The 18,490-nt window shown below is 33.1% G+C and overlaps 1 protein-coding gene across 1 annotated transcript in view; it reads left to right on the top strand.

The window, feature by feature from the left end:
• Positions 1-18,490, top strand: part of LOC114326438 (zinc finger protein 271-like) — a 168,446-nt gene that overhangs the window by 30,783 nt on the left and 119,173 nt on the right. The window contains exons 2-3 of the mRNA XM_028274849.2: positions 6,258-6,475; positions 7,888-8,073. Coding sequence (XP_028130650.1) covers positions 6,259-6,475; positions 7,888-8,073 — 403 coding nt within the window. The 5' untranslated portion in view covers position 6,258. The remainder of the gene's footprint in view (positions 1-6,257; positions 6,476-7,887; positions 8,074-18,490) is intronic.

The raw sequence follows: 18,490 nt of genomic DNA, 5'->3' as shown, positions 1-18,490 counted from the left end.
AGTATAACTTCTTACGTGCGTACAAAGTACACACACATTCTTTTTTTTTAGATAAAGATTTTATTTTTATTCTTCATTACTGTATCTCCGTACATGTTCCAAATAGGTATGTAATTTTTTATTACATTACTGAAACATTTACAATTACGTATCTGTTGCTTTTAAAAACTATTTAAAAAGTCACTACAATAATTTTATTATAAACTTGCTTTTTGTATCTGTCCTCACAACAATAAAAACTAATATACACACAATTTGTTTACCCTTAACCATATTGAACAATAGGGAACTTGCACATTTTTTTTATTAGATAATAATGTTCAGTTTTGTTTAAAAATGAGATTTCCAAAATTTCACGCTTCAAAAACTCGTAATAACTTAGAAATACATATTTAAAGTCTTCTGCGGTATAAAATAGTTCAAACTACCCGTGACGTCACATAGTTTTGCATTAGTTTTGATTATGGTTATATTTCGCTGTGTCTAGGTACACGGTAAAATGTACGCAAATAAAAAAGTTAGGTAGACGCGAATTAAACTTCATCAAGCCAGTGACGTCATTATTTAGCTTGCGCAGTGACTATATATTTTGGTACATGCTATTTTGATATGTTTAGTGTTTGTTTGATAGAAAAATATTTGTTAAGTGATGGGAAGCAGAACTTTTCAGATGTTTCAAACTTGATTGTAATAAATCAATGTGTAAATATAAAAAAATATATTTAAGTTAGCAAAATAATTATACAGTGCTAGTCAAAAGTCCGTACCCCCCCTCGTATCTTTTGAACGGTTATACCTATAATCGTGAAATTTGGAGGGAGGAAATAAACGGACGTAGGCTTCTTAGCTAGTCATGACAGGTGACGTAATAGTGACAGATGACTTTACAGCGCCACTGTGACAGATAATTTTAAATGGGATCTTATGGCAAGTAATACCTCGTTTGAAAGATATTCAAAATACCTATTCAGCCATACTAATTTTTTTGGATATAAATTGATTTTGATTTTGGTAAATAAATGAAATAAATATAAAATTGTAGTTTCGCATTTAATTAATAAAAATTCAAATCTCCGCCTATGGTTTTTTTGTCAAAAAAGTTCACGTTTTTCAGTTCTCTAATAGTTTTTACGTCAACGTCAACCCTTTTGACAAGTAATCATAGGCGGTGGTTTGAATTTTTATTAATTAAATGCGAAACTACAATTTTATATTATTTCATTTATTCATCAAAATTAGCTTAAACTCAAACAAAATTAGTATTACTGAATAGGTATTTTCAATACCTTTCAAACGAGGTATCACTTGCCATAAGGTCTCATTTAAAATTATCTGTCATGGTGGCGCTGCAACGTCATCTGTCACTATTACGTCACCTGTCAGGACTAGTTAAGACGCCTACATCCGTTTATTTCCTCCCTCTAAATTTCACTATTATAAGTATAACCGTTCAAAAGATACGAGGGGGGGTACGGACTTTTGACTAGCACTGTATGTATTTAGTTTACATGACATGTAGGTACAAAATATTGTTAAAATAATTTTTATACGTAAGTGAATTATTATAATCAACTATTCTAAATGCAAAATAAGCCACAATTTAACTAAAAAAATTATTTTATTAACGTTTCGACGTCCAAATCGGATGTCATTGTCAAAATACAAAAATTAGTCAGATTAAATAAATTATTAGAAAAATTTTTTTACTAAGCAACAACTACTGTTCGGTCTAGTGAGGTTTCGGTATAGTGCTTTTCGGTCTAATGAGTTCGGTCTACTGCTTTAGGTGTAATGATTTCGGCCTCTTTACAGTAAACCAATTTGAACTGTCCAATTGCGTTTTTTTCGAAATAAGTTGAAAGTCTGGTACCAATATTAAGTAAAAATGATATGTAAGCCTTATTTTCTAATCAAAAACAGTAAAAAATTTCGCCGAAAAAGTTTTCAGTCAACTTTATCAGGGTGGGTTGTGATTGCGCGCAGCGGTCAAATACCTCCTGCGGTTCTCTCACTCTATTACCCGTAAGTTAGGTTTGGACCGAAGGGTTAGGTCTTCCTCCTTTCTGACCGCTGCGCGCAATTGAAGTCTGCCCCTTTATCATCAGGAATCATTCAAATGGCGCCCCTATAACTATGTATGTACTTACAATAAAAAATAAAATAATATTTCCTGTCTAGAGTTATTGAATTGAGCAGATTTTCTAGCAATTTATAAATAAACGGTGAAAATATTATCAAACAATGAAGTAAAACTTCTTTAGGTATATTTAACCTAACGGACCCTGTACACTTTTAGAGTTTTTTCCTAAGGATCCTTCTAGAAAAACACAAATTAAAGCTATATATAACACAAACCCATTAGTCGATCGTGGAGATGGTTTAATATTAAAGTTTCCGTGTTCTACACCCCTGTTTACGTTACGTTAGGTATATCACGACCACGTAGCAATTACGGCGACAATCTCAGTGATCAATAGACGAAATCATCGCCCATCGCGTGATCCGACCGACTCAAACCTCAAAACCTAAACAGCACTAACTACAGTTTGCGACCCTTGTGTTCTTACCCATCCTGTCCCTGTCCCCATCCCCGCCGTACATCAATTTATTCATTTGGTCGTTGGTTTGCTCATTAGATGGACTTTTATCCAATGATTCACTTTTCCTACACGGTGGACAAAATGCGGTGGTCATTAAATGTAAAACATGCAAATAGTTGAGGGATACTTACCAAGTTTTTCGTAGACATTTAATATGTAATTATGTAGATAAGTTAAAAGATATTTATAAATACACACGAAGTGGTAGCCGATTAGACGCGGTACAACTAACAAATTATACCTACTTTATATTATCAATAATAATAGGAAAAGATAAGAGTAAGCCTCTGCCTTAATCCATCGAGAAAGATTTATGGAGTAAGCGAATCACAAGATCTTTTTTCTCTCTTTAACACACGTACATTCTTATTTGATTTTAGATTTATTTTTATCAATTTACGCTCTTGTTAGTCAAAATACAGAGTTGGCGCAATGGTATCAAATTATTAAAATTTCAGGACGCATCTATTCATGTAAAGTTTATTTCATTTGAGTGACATTATGTTTTCCATAAGATGTGTGCGGTGTCCTTTGTTGCACAGGTATTTAAAGCTTTGGGTCAACTAATTGACCACGCTGCACATTTTTTCCGGTACCTAGAGGTCTCCAACTTCTTGAAAATTTCAAGATCTTGTCTTGATTTCAAGGCAAGATCAAGACAAGAAGTAATTTTAGATTTCAAGACAAGACAAGAAGTTTTATGTCAATACCAAGATTTCTTGTCAAGAAAACAAGAAATCTTGAAATATCTTGACTAATAATGAAAACTCTAAAACGTATTTATTAGTGAAAAAGATAACATTATTTTAACATAACATAATATATATTTTAATTTATTGAATATTTTATTTTATTTTATCTCTCGCAGATTGAAAAAATTTCCAGTTTGTCTCTAAGTTTACCCCAATTGCCACCAATGGGAGTGGGCAATATTTTTCCCCTTCGAGTATTGAAGAACGTGTTTTAAAGCTTCTCAGATACTGACAAAATTTCCAAATCAGAACCCATTCTTTATCTAATATTTTGTAATTATTTAGATTAAATGTCGCAAAATGTAGTTAAAGCATTTTTTACACTTAAACCCTATGATAGCATCTCCAAAGTTGAATGCCATTTTGTAGGCACATCTAATTTTGGCATAGTCATCTTACAATAATTTATGGCCTCGCAAGCACTGCTAAGTTTAAGTTGCATTTGCCCTGAGTGTTTGATCTTTTTTGAAGAGGTATTTAATTTTACTTACAGAAGAATTGAAATCTAGAGCAGTATCATTTCTATCATTTTATACTTCGATCTCATCCTCCAAATAATCAAAATCCTATTCGATGTCTAACTGTTTCGATTTGGTCCAATAATAACAGTTGACTCCCAGTTCCTTTGTCGTGATCCTATGATTTGTCCAGTATCCATTGATAGGCTTAAGTCTCTCACTAACTCATTTAGTTCAGCTTAAATAAAGTATTGTCTATGTCAGGGTAGAATTCGTATTTATCGGATTTTTCATTTGAACTTTCATCTGATGATTACTATTGGACGGTGTAAAGGAAAGGTGGATGAATGGGTATTCCTGGTCCATGAAGTATATATCCTATAGCAAACTGTAAATCAGGATACTGAATAATTGTATGTACACTTTTCGAATTAAATCCCTTTTAAATGGTTTTTTGGTTCCCTTCATACCATAGTAATATAATTGCATTTACCTTTTGTCTATCTTCTCAGTAGATCGACACACTGAAAGCACAATTTGTGTGGAGCTCAATAGTCCTGTCGCCAGGGGGGGTACAACGGCCTCCTTAATTCAGATGGACTTACCCAAGTTTTTTTTTATATATTTTGACCCGCAGAATACGAATTTTTTGGGTAACAGCTGATCCGGATGTCGATAAGATTGTTATAGACAAAGAACTTGAGGAATTACATAACAGTGATTTCTCGCAAAACAAAACATCTTTTTGTATTTTTTGGGTCATTTTAAGCAAAAAATATTCCTACAAGTTTTTTCGTAGAATGCATAGTTTTCGAGATAACCGCGGTTGAACTTTCAAAAAATCGAAAAATTGTAATTTTTGAACCCGAATAACTTTTGATTAAAAAATAAAGTAGCAATTCTGCTTACCGCATTTGAAAGTTTAAGTCAAATTATATCGGTTATGATTATTTGCATTGCTAAAAATTTATTATTTTATTGTTAAACAAAGCTATAAACACCTAGTATGTGAGTGATGTTTTCTATGATTTCTCATTTAAAATCGAACGAGTAGGTAGAGTAGCTACAAGTGCAAGCGAGGCAATTTCTACGTAGCATGCGTTAAAACGCATGTATTAGGCACGGGAAACACTATGTGTTTATAGATTAGTTTAACAATAAAAAAATTAATTTTTAGCAATGCAAATAATCAAAACCGATATAATTTGACTTAAACTTTGAAATGCGGTAAGCAGAATTGCTACTTTATTTTTTAATCAAAAGTTATTCGGGTTCAAAAATTGCAATTTTTCGATTTTTTGAAAGTTCAACCGCGGTTATCTCGAAAACTATGCATTCTACGAAAAAACTTGTAGGAATATTTTTTGCTTTAAAATGACCCAAAAAATACAAAAAGAAGTTTTGTTGTGCGAGAAATCGCTGTTTTCCTCAATTTCTTTGTCTATAACAATCTTATCGACATCCGGATCAACTGTTACCCAAAAAATTCGTATTCTACGGGTCAAAATATATAAAAAAACTTGGGTAAGTCCATCTGAATTAAGGAGGCCGTTGTACCCCCCCTGGCGACAGGACTACAAGGTTTGTCCTAATCACCAAGCTCTACACATAAAGTAAATGTAATAAATTTTCTTGATAAATTCTGTTATATTTTGTTAATGCTTGGCTATCGTTAAATCACTACACATGGAATAAAATACATCAGGACTGTTTTTACACTTTTTTGATGACATTATGATGCACTCAGAAAACAAAACACAACTCGATGATACAAACAACTGACGCTAACTAACTTATTCCGTAAACAACTGCCGATGTCGTTAAAATGAAATAAACATTATATTATACTAAAATATTTTCAATATGAATAAAATATTTTAAAGAAATAATTTTAATGCAATTTGCGAAATACCAGTAACGTATCTCTTTGCTCTAGTACAAAATATCTCACAAGGTTTTTTAATTTTGTGAAAAATCTCGACGAGGTGGGGTCAAAACAAATTCACATTTAGAATCAACGTATCCGTATTAGCTACTGACACTTATCAAATTCAAACCACCAAAAATCATGTCGGCCTGTGTATTATAATATTGTAGCTGTTTTTACTGTAATAACTTATAATTACAATGAAACTAGCGGCTCGTATTTATATACGACTTTATTTATATAACTGTACAGACGAATTTATTTTACAGACTGACCCTCCTAATACCGCAATTTGCTTAAATATAAAATAACGTCATTCTCGAGAATTCTAGACTTCGCCACCTCTAGCATTGTGCCAACTTCCATCTGCCGCGCGTATCTCCCCACCACTTCCATCCATATCGTGCTCTCGCTAGAACATTCTCGGCTCACGTCGAGGTGGAACCGTTTGGAGCTGTTACTTGCGGTCGGTGATTAATTCTTTTGTTACAATATGTATTAACTTCTTTTTTTGTTTCAGGATGCCGCGGTGTACGTCCCTCTCACATTACAGCCTTCCTGGAGAAACTCCACCCAGGTCTCCGTCTAGTCCAGCAAGCAGTCCCATCGCAGGTATCTCCTCTCGAAGCGTAAGTCCATCGTCGCCCCGATCTCCAATAACTACGTCCAGACACAGCGCCTTCTCTTTAGTGTATCCCAAAGATTTGCATAGGAATAAGCATTATTTAACTGTTAATGGTAAGTATTTCAATTAATATTTTCCAAAATCATCAAGTTTCTTATAATACCTACGTTCATTTTCCATCTAACTCTAATTCTGCTCAGGTCCACTAACATAGTCTCTTTTTAGAAGGTACTCACTCTTCATTTCTGAAAGTCCGCAATGATTCTGACAAATATTTCTCTATCCTCTGCGGCTCCCAATAAGGATTAAGTATCGAGACCTTCCCACTCTCTTATCTTTTTCAACGTAAACATCTTCTCCTAGCTGGACCTACCTCTGCTTCCTTTCATTTTCCCTCCACCAACAAGTTCAAGAACTCTTAGGGCCGGTTGTTCGAACGCTAATCAACAATGATCACTATCAAATATTTAATTACTGTCACCAACTGTCGATGTCAACTTTGATTGTGTTGCTGAAAACATAATTGATTATAATTATGAGATTAGTTAATCAATTAACATAACAATTATTATTAACATAATTGATTAACTAATTTTATAATTGTAATCCATAATTATGTTTTCAGCAACCCAAACAAAGTTGACATTGACAGTTGGTGACAGTAATTAAATATTTGATAGTGATCATTGTTGATTAGCGTTCGAACAACCGGCCCTTAATGTCTTTCCCAGTATGTATTTCCCAGATAACTTGTGTTTTGCTTCTTGATAATATTATCAAGAATTCTCTCAAGGTCAAGGTCTAAGAAGTTCTCTGTCACCGTAAATTTTATGCAATGTTGACTCGTTAGTGACATTGTATGTCCATGGTATTTTCAGGAGCCTACTAACCATCCACATCTCGAAGTCATCTAACCTCACAGCTTCTTCTTATTATTATTATTACAATGCTTATCCGTTTCAGATGTTGGCGCCCATCATGGCAATCTGTATTTTGCATACTGTTGCTCTGAAACGATTTGTGGTTGTTGTATTGAACCAAGTGCGTAGATTTTTCAGCCAGGAAATCCTTCGTCTTCCTGGTCCACGTTTTCCTTATAATTTTCCCTGTAAAATTAGTTGCAGCAATCCATATCTTTCGCTGTTTCTAACGACGTGGCCGAGGTATTCGATTTTTACTGTTTTGATTGTGGTTAAAAACATATGGTGCTTCTCTATAGCACTTTGCTTCATTGTCCATGCATCTGTCTGTATAAGAAAATATATTTCCATGGTTTCACGAATTGATACCTAGTATCCAGTGAAAGAGTTGTGTTAGTAAAAAAGGAATGCAGATTTTGAGTATTGAATTTGAGCTTGGATCTATCTATATCTTTGGTTATTCCCGAGTCAAGGTATTTAGTTTATTCACGTCTTCCATGGGGATGTTAGTTTATTTTCAAAGTTTCACTAAATTAATAATCCCTAGAATAAAAATTATGGTAAACCAGGAATCCATATTCAAATACACTTTTGTTTTATTTCAGGAATGAACGCCTTGATGTATGCCAATTCTATAAATCCTCTAGTTACTAGTCCTTACCCTTCTTATATGTGGCATCCGATACCAGGGTTGTTCCTTCCTTACTCACCAGCTCACAGGCCGGAGTCATTGAGTCCTGATCGGACGACAGTTGTTGATCAGGGATTTACGGAAAAAAGTAGCAAGAAAGGTAAGTCCTTATTACCATAGCAAAAAGGTTTTTTTAGTGACAATTCTCACCCACCGATGAATCTGTATAAGAAACAGTGTATCTACAAAATAACAAGAAAAAGTAAAAAGCAATGGCATATAGAAAAATGTATTAATAACTCCTCCATATGGTTTAGCGACAAACTCTTGTTTTATTAAATTTGATCAAATATAATACAAATCCTTAAGGTTAGTTCTAGGAGCGGTCATATCTACTCCTACACCAGCCATTTTGGCAGAATGTAACGAGATCTTTACATTTAAGACGTTTAGTTTGGGTAGAAAAATTTATTCTTAAATGCCAGTTTAATAATCAAAACAGCTTGTTACAAAAAATATCTTTGAAAGTCTCTGTGTTGAAAATCTAACAAACAGATGATGGATAAGTAAAAATTATTTGACTCTAGCTATTGCTTTTCCCAATCTATTACATTATTATTCAATGGGAAAGGGATTCCATGCTTTGGTTCTCATTATTACATCTTACATGAATATAAACCTTTTGTAGAAATTTCTTCATATAGTTCATTTGTTCACGAAAGACTTACTAGTAAAGGATACACAGCTTGAAGACTAAAGAACCACTCTTGTAAAATTTATACCGATGGCTCAAAATCGTCCGCGTGTGTCGGCTGTGCCATTTCTTCATAGGGTGCCTGTCCGTTGGTGATTTTGTTGGTTGCTATACGGAATAATTGTGTTGAGGTCTTTCTATACCACGCTCTCAGGTTAGCAAGCCAAGATATTCTTCTTCTTCCTGAGACCCTTTTTCTTTCAATTTTACCTTGCAAAATGCATTACAGTAACTGCGGTTGTGTTCATTCTCTGTAGCACTTCTTTATTGGTGACTTTGTCTGTCCATGGTATCTTCAGGAACCTTCTGTACAACCATAGCTCAAAAACCTGGAGTTTTGATAGAGTTTCTTAGTTCGAGCTATACTTTATTATATGTTGGCTCTTTTTGGTCAAATGCTAAATATTGTAGTTTCAAAATCAAAAGACGGGAAAACTATGCATTTTTCGAGGACATCTTGTTTAAATTAATTTAAAGTACTTAAAAATATCTATCTCCAGAAATAATAAAATAGTATATAGCTCAAAAATTAAGTGACTTATAATGAAAAGAATGTCAGTCCCTATTTTTCTCAGCGAAAAAGTGATCGCAGGCAACCCCCTAATCATCACCCTAATTAAAATTAGTCATTGACCTTATTTGGTATTTTTTATTTATGTATTATTATAGGTTCTAGAAGTTTGACAGGCTTAGAATGGTTATGTAAAAAAATGGAGTTAAAAGCAAATAACAAATTTTGGTAGTTTGAAAAAAAATGGCATTTTCTTCAGAATAGCAAGATTATCATCAGAGATACAAAAAAGGTTTGAATATGAAATTATAGCCTATTTAATTCACAAGAATCTGGTTTTCAAAAATTTTTTCAACGTCAATAATTGAGTGAGCTATTGACAATTAAAACTTGTAATAACATGAAAAAACCACCTTTACCAACCTTTTCAAAGTCATCATTTTGCAATTGAGGATTTTAAAAAGATTTAATATTAATAGGCTTATAGATCGTGTAAAAACCTACAAATTTATTTTTTACCAAACTTTCTAAGATAAAAAATAAAAAAGTGACTGTTAAAAAATCAATAAATTTTTTTGAAAAAAAAAATGAGAAATCCAATTGGAAGCATAATAATGTAAGTTAGCGGTGTTTTTAGTGATGGGCCTTATTTTTTCTTATTTATTTATGTATTATTAATAGATTCTAGAAGTTGGACTGGCTTAGAATGATCAGTTTTTAAAAAACTGGAGTTAAAAGCGAATAACGAATTTTTGTAGTTTGGTAAAAATGCCATTTTCTTCAGAATAGAAAGATTAGCATCAGAGATACGAAAAATTGTTTCAATATAAAATTGTAGGTTATTTAATTCTCAAGAACCTGGTTTGAAAAAATTTTTTCTACGGCAAAAATTGAGTGAATCGTAAACGATTATATCGAAAAACATTGATTTTTTTCTATACAAAACTAACACTTTCATAGCGAATAAATCGAAAACTATTAATTTTATCAAAAAAAGTATAGAACATTTTTTGCTTAGAATTAATGTTTTTATTAACTTTTGCGGTCAAAATATAATAAAACATTTCCACCCCCGGGATGGGGTGCAACCACCCCCATGGTAAAAGCGCCTTTCAGAATCATATAGATTTTGATCCTTGGACTATCCACTACTTATTCTTAAATTTTCAAGCAAATCGATCCATTATGTAAAAATTGCGAGGTGAAAAGCTTCGGTTCCTGGCCTACAGTGAAATTATGCATTGCCATTTACAATAGACAATATCAGGATTCTTTTCCGTACAAATTAAAATCAGATTGCTCAATATTCATAGCTGAATTATTGGTAGTCATTATCAAGGCGTTGGATTGGATAAAAAGAGTAGCACATTATATTTCGAACATTATTTAATTTTATCCGACTCAGTATCTGCCCTCCTCGCGTTAAGACACTTCTCTAAACGGACTAATATACAGGGTGTCTGCGTAACTTGGAACCATATGGGAAACTTTTTTAATATCAATTTACGAAAAAAAGTCATTCTTTATAAAGTGCTCTGCATAGTCTAAAACCTAAGATGCAATCATTAGATATCAAATTTTGTCAACAGTATACGAGGTATGTCAAGAAATATGAATTTCGCTCAAGAGCAAACTACCTTTATATTTCAAAATATCAAAAAATTTTATTATAAAAAGTTATTTGTAATTAAAAACCATATTCAAATATGCAATAATAGCCTTCTACTTGAAAAAAAAATTCTGAAATTTTCCTAAATTACCGATTCCGAACATCATTTTTATTTATTAGACATGTAACAACTCTTTTATTAGGTAATAATTTTAGGAAAAAAAGTTAATCTTCATAAAAATCTGTGCATGGTCTAAACCTCAAGATACAACCATCAGTTATCCAAGTTTGTTAATTTTATTAATTTTAATACGAGTTTTAATACGAATTTTAATAATTTTATACGAGGTGTGTCAAATAATATGAATTTAGAAATTCTTTCTTTCATGCACAGATTTTTATGAAGAATTACTTTTTTTTCCTAAAATTATTAATAAAAGAGTTATTACATGTCTAATAAATAAAAATGTTGTTCGGAATCGGTAATTTAGGAAAATTTCAGAAATTTTTTTTCAAGTAGAAGGCTGTTATTGCATATTTGAATATGGTTTTTAATTGCAAATAACTTTTCATAATAAAATTTTTTGATATTTTGAAATATAAAGGTAGTTTGCTCTTGAGCGAAATTCATATTTTTTGACATACCTCGTATACTGTTGACAAAATTTGATATCTGATGATTGCACCTTAGGTTTTAGACTATGCAGAGCACTTTATAAAGAATAACTTTTTTCGTAAAATTGATATTAAAAAAGTTTCCCATATGGTTCCAAGTTACGCAGACACCCTGTATGCTCCTAAGGCTCCTAAGGTAATGTTAATTTTTTATGCGTTACGTTTTGCTCTCTTTTGGGGTATTTTTCCTATTATTACTTTTTTAGTTCTTTAAATATTTCTATTATTAATGTTTACTTTTCCCCCATTTAAACCACTTAACACCTACAGAATTAAAAAAATATACAAAATGCAAGGGTTTTTTTTTATCAGGAGTGTATAATATTTTACTTTTTTAACAATTTCAAAGTAATTTCCATCGACCTTGAAATTCACTAAACCAATATCGCATGGATTAACCCAGCCAATTTTACGTTATCGTCATAAATATCGGGCTTTTAGCTAATTTCGCAAAGTTGGTGCTTAAAGCAATTTTCCAAATATGCTTTTGCGGAAAACACAGTCATTAAGTGACGCAAATCATAGATATTCCTTATCGACCTGCAATATATATGTCTGAAAATAACTAAACCCTTTCCTTGAATGTCAGTGATTAATACTTGCGCGCAATCTATAAATATTCCTAATTGGTTATTATAACGTGAAGCAACTTAAAACAACTCAGTTCTAGATATTAGAATACTAATTGACTAGATAAGCTTAACAACCTTCGTTGGAAAGCTCGAAAAAAAGAACTGCATTTGCTGCATGTACACAAAAACAATGTATATAGTTCATACAGGATGTGCGGCAAAAAAGTTACTGGTCTCTCTTCAAAAATTTCTTTCGATGGTGATTGTTTTTAATATGACAAATTTTTTGGTCTGTAAACTTATAGGTACCTAAGTTTATATCACAACAGATCTATTTAGATCTAACAGCAGCATATAATACTGTTTTGAGACAGGGATTAATATAAAAACTACCCGTATTATCAGCTGCATAAAGATATTTAACTGACAAACAGGTAATAATGGGAAAGAATATTAGCAGGCCTTCCACAGGGTTCTGTACTTGCCCCTTGACTTGTCAGCCTCTATATTGCTGACATCTGTGTAACTGAATCTCGCAACTTTCAGGAATATATATACTGACGACTGCACGCTTGAAACAAACCACCAATCTTTAGGAACTACAGAAACACTCTCGAATGATCTATCTACTCTCAGCGAATACTTTAAGAAATGGAAATTACAAAGTACAGTGGAACCCCGTTAACTCGGATTAATCGGGACCGCGGCCGATCCGGGTTATCGAAAATCCGGGTTAGCCGGAGAAAATGGTAAAAATTAATATAATATGGTATGCTTACAGATAAACTCCGTTATAATTGTCACACAGACACTGGTAAACCACGTTCGCGTTACGCACAAAACCACATATACAAAGCGTCGTCGAGAGTCTCATTTTTAGCTTTATTATTAGCTTTGCACCGATTGTCCAAACTGTCTTTTGTTATCATTTTGAAACAAAATTCTTCGATTTGAGTTCTATTTTTCTTCCAATCCGATACTGTAGATGTACCGACACCATATGATGCTGCAATATTCGCCTTTATCAATTCTACTTAATGCTTCTAGTTTCTTTTCCATTGTCACTACAACATTTTACGTTTTGTTGCCCTTACGTAGACAAAAAACACGCAAACACAAAATCTGAATAGATTTACGAACGATTACAGAACGGAAGCGAACAATACGACTTTACTACACACAATACCGTCTCTGATGTTATGTTATTTAATAACAGTGATGACTAAGACCATTGTTAAAAAAGAATTTTAATAGTTTTTTAGTATTTCTAAACAATGCTAAGGCAGTTTCAAATAAATAAAGGATACTACAGGTGCCTGTTGTTTTCGATAACACCACAATGAATGTGGTGTGCCATGAGTCATTTTTACTATGGTATATGTAGTTCAAATTACACAAATACCCATTATCTCTCAAATATTATATCACATACATTTTTATTGTTGAAATGTTAGTCTGATAAAAATCGGTCCCGGTTAGCCGGAGTTCCGGGCTATCGGGGGCCGACTTATCGGGGTTCCACTGTACTACAAAAACTGAAGTATCAACTTTTCATCTCAACAAAAGAGTGGCGAACAGAGAATATAAATATATCCGGTAGCAAAATACTGTATACCTTCTTCTTTAAGTGCCATCTCCGGAACAAAGGTCGGCAATCATCATAGCTATTCGGACTTTACAGATGGCTGCTCTGAAAAGTTCATCTGATGTACATCCGTACCATTCTCTCAGGTTGAGCAGCTACCATATTCTGCGTCTCCCTATGCTTCTTTTTCCTTGAATCTTTCCCTGCATAATCAATTGGCGCAAGTTATATCTCTCTCCACGGGCAATATATCTGAGATATTCTAATTTTCTTGTTTTGATGGTATTTAAGATTTCCATTTCTTTATTCATCTTTCTCAGAACCTCTTTGTTTGTGACGTGTTCTGTGCACGATATTTTCAGAATTCTTCTGTACACCCACAGCCCGAATGATTCTAGTTTATTCATTGATGCAGCATTCAAGGTTTCATTCCATAAAACAAAGTCGAGATAATGTAGCATCTAGCCAACCTAACTCTTAGCTCCTTTAAATGTCCTGTGCAGAACAATTTTCCTTATTTTGCTAAAATTTGCTCTAGCCTTTTCTATTCTGATTTTGATTTCTTGGAAGTAATCTCCTGTGGAGTTGATCATTGTTCCAAGATATGCATATTGGTCGACTCGTTCGACATTGGATCCGTTTATTATTATTATTGTTATTTTTTTATGTATACCGGTGAGTATGAATAGCAGACTTATCCACCAGGTCGACACTCAGGTAAACCTTGCTTTGCGTATGATAACAGCCACAATTATATCCACCCCCACAATGTGGCTGAGATAAATCTTTGCTTATCAGGAGCTTTTTCATATTATTACATGCTGCTCCAGCTCGTTCTATTCTGGCCTTAATTTCTGTGCCTTGTTCCCATTTTGTATTTACGTTGGTGCCAATGTATAGGTACGTAACATTCTACATGGTCAATTAGTATGTTGTTTATCCGTAACTGTCGAGCAGATTGTTGATTTTTGCTTTGTCTTCTTGAAGTTAAGGCCGTATTCACCACTAACTGAATTCATCACTAACTTTCCATTGCCTGTTGTAATTCATCTATGCTACTGTGGCAAGGATCACCGTGTCATCGGTGCATATCTTATATTGTTGGTTAACTCACCGTTTATTTTTATGCCCTCATTTGCATTTTCCATACATTTTTTAAATATCTCCTCGGAATAAATATTGAATAGGAGTGGGGATAAGATACATTCCCGCCGGACACCTCTTTTGATCTCCACACTTTCAAAAAGCTCGTTGCCAATTTTTGCTTTTGCTGTTTGACCCCAGTATAGGTTTGTCACAATCCGAATACTTGTCGTCAATACATGTCTTCCGCAGAATACCTATTAATTGTTCATGATTGACATTGTCAAATGCTTTCCTAAAAATCCTGATATATCCAATAATATATCCATTGTCAAATATATAATAGAAATAAAAAACAGAATACACTACAAAGAAATAAAAGTTGAAAGCCTACAGGATGAGTAAAAAAAGTAGAAACCTATTCCAAAAGAGATAAGAGAGAAGGATGCAGAAACATGTATCATAGAAAAAGATTTGAAAAATCTGGGCTTAAATCAAATATGGTATAGTATATTCACCTAAAAGTAAAAGAAATATAAATTGTTAAGGTCGAAAAATAGGATGGTTCTGCATAAAAGTGAAGCAAAAATGCAACGAACAATTTTACCATCAGAGCCTCCTTGACAACAGGTAGACCTAGAAATAATGCCATACTCTATATAGAGTACACAGACTCCTTTAATATGGGTTCTCTGAACCGCAAAGTGGAATGTTTTCCTAGCGGTGCCTGTTGGTAAGGTTATACCTGGGTTAAGCAGAGAACTCGAATCGAGTCGAAATTCATTTCGCAATTTTACGAGTATACGAGATTATCGAGACTCTTCTCAGATTCATTATGTCTCTATACTCAAACTAAGATAGTTTGAATGTTACCAGGAGCACTCTCAAATTATTATTATATTATAATGTATAAAGTTTGTAAATCGTGATTTGGGGTTTACAATGTACATATCTATACATTTTAAATCATGATTTAGGAGTGCTCCTTGTAATATTTAACGTGTCTTGGTTTGTTTATTTCTAGTGCATCTTGTGAATTTAGTATAGTATACAATATCGTATAATATGAACAATAATACAAGCATCCGGTATGGAAACAACAATGTAGAACACATACTTTTAGTTCATTTTCAGTAAAAACTTTAACAGTTTTCCATGGCTATTCTCAGATAATATCAGCGTTATTTCAACGATAGTATCGGCTTATCAAAGACATTATACAAATCGGCGATGGTCTGAATGTTTCAAATAACAAACATCAAATCAAACAATTCTTCCAAACCAATTATTTGCAAAAAAGTTATTATAGAGATATCTTTACCATTAGCAACAAATGTTTTGCAGTGTTCTATATTCAGAAATATTTTAACCTCGTTTACGATATAAACAAATTATTGAAGCAATTATGTACATTGTAGGTTGATAATTATATTTGTGTTTGAAACAATATATTATATTGTAAATAGAGCTTCTATGCAACGAATGTCTTTTTGATCCATGTCGAGTTGTTTTAGTATATGTACGAGTTTATGATGTACCCTATCGAACGCTTTTTCATAATCTATAAAGCACATCATTACATATTTCTTTTGATCGTAGCAGTTCTGGGCTAGCACCTGGCTTGCAACTAGTGCTTTCCTTGTACCCAGGCCTTTTCTAAATCCAAATTGTGAGCAACCAACAACCTTATCGCATTTTGTGGAGATTCTGTAGTGAAGAACTTTGAGGAATAATTTTAAGGAATGGCTCATCATACTTATCAGTTGGTGGTCTTTACACTTTGTTGCGTTGTTCTTTTTTGGCAAAGGGATAAAGGTAGATACTAGCCATTGGACAGGGAATTTTTCAATCAAGCGTTTAAATTTTCAAAGAAACGACACTTATTGTTCATTGTTAACAGTATTGTATCAAACAACAGTCTATTGTTCGATATATATGTTACGGTAAGTATGATTAATTGGAAATTATTAATAATTACCGGTTACTGTGAATACAAACCGAATGGCTAGGTAAAAGTAATAAATATGGCAGAATTAATCACATACACCGGTATAATTATTAATAAATCCTGGATTAGAACGGTAAATGTGATAAATTTTAATACCTTAAGTGTGTAGAAGCTTGCGGACTGTAGGGAGGTCTATTAGTCACTGCGACATACCAGAACATGCCAGAACTAAACACGGCGTATAGCGCATACCACAGTACAGTGTTAGTCAATCTGTGATCGGAAGAGGCCACTGTGTAATACCGTTGATTGATGTATTGCGGGATTGATGTAATACCCGTATTAATATTTCAATCAACGCTAATACACTATTTAATGTATTAAATACATAAGGCTAAAGTAGGGGTAAAAACATCCTTACTTCCTGGTACTGTATACGACATCAGAAGAAGATTTAGAAGTGATAATAGCAGATCATTCTAATGACGCTGATAATGGAGCAAAGCACCTGGTGATATTGAACTCAACAGTACAACCGAGGATTCATAGTTAGCGAATATTGAAGATACAGGTAACAGTAACAGCCCAGAACATAATGCGTGTGCGATAATAATTGTTGTCAATGAGGAAAGACAATGCCAGTATTGGCGTTAAAGAAAATGAGGGAGACGAAGAAGATGGCAGTGCAATTGACAAAACTTCAAAAGCAAATTCAGGAGACTCGGGATATTGCTAAACATTCACTTGTAAAAGAATCTGACAGAATGTTAATGCATTGTAATGATAGATTCCCTGTTGAAAAAGTAGGTCAAAAGTGGGAGTAGGAGTAGGCGTGCGAATTCCAGAAGTTGAAAGAGCTAAGGCCGATAGCCGAAACAATATTGTCATTATTATTTCTGTTATAGATGAAAAGCTGTAAAAGCTAGGAAATAAGCATGGCATTCTGAACCAACTTCATGCAGGAAACGAATTGACCACCTCCAAAGAAACATTTATTTCAGTTAATGAAGCGCCTCATACTGAGATAAGTCTCAGTGAATGCGTTCGTAAAGATTAGAATTTAGGCAGTCAAGGATTTCGCCACTGCAATTTTAGTGGCCAATGCAATTAGAAATGCTGCAAACGTAAAAAATTAAGCGTTCTTTGTAATTCTAAGTGCCACAAGAGCCTTTCCTATAAAAACAAGTGATTATAATCTAGTAAGTTAAAACCTAATGCGTGTGTATGAGTTTGTTTTTACTTATAAGGTGTCTAGTTGAGGTTTTTATTGATAAATTCTGTTTAAGTGTTATAACTTTATTATCAAAGTTCATAAATAAACAATAGTGAAGCCCAAAATGCGTTTTATTACATTAACCAGAATTGTTAGGAAATAATAACCGGTAATTCTAATAATAAAGGCATTATTAATCACATTGACCAGCTGTTACGGTTACTATTAATATTTACCGGTTATTATTAATACAGACCGGATTTATGACATCAACCGTAACATATACATAGTTAGTTTTAGGTCAGCGAAATTTTGACTAATTATGTGTATGTGGATAAACAAATATAGCAAAAAAGTATGTTGATATCTCAACACGTAGCAATACTATTCGTTTGGTCATTTTGCCTCAAAATATGTTGTAATTGATATTAATAATGAAGGAATTATTGTTAAAGTACTAGAATATAAGTTCATGATATTAATTGATACATTTCTTATTTAGTCGTTGACACGTTTTATAAAAGTACTTTTTATTATTAAAATAGAATCTATAAAAATAGTTGGAGTTGGATCATTAACTAAAGGATCTAATTACCGGAATTGATTTGTCGTCTTTATATTTCCACG

This window comes from Diabrotica virgifera, chromosome 1 (assembly GCF_917563875.1).
Source record: "Diabrotica virgifera virgifera chromosome 1, PGI_DIABVI_V3a".
NCBI lineage: Eukaryota > Metazoa > Arthropoda > Insecta > Coleoptera > Chrysomelidae > Diabrotica > Diabrotica virgifera.
This window is presented reverse-complemented; position numbering and strand designations above follow the sequence as displayed.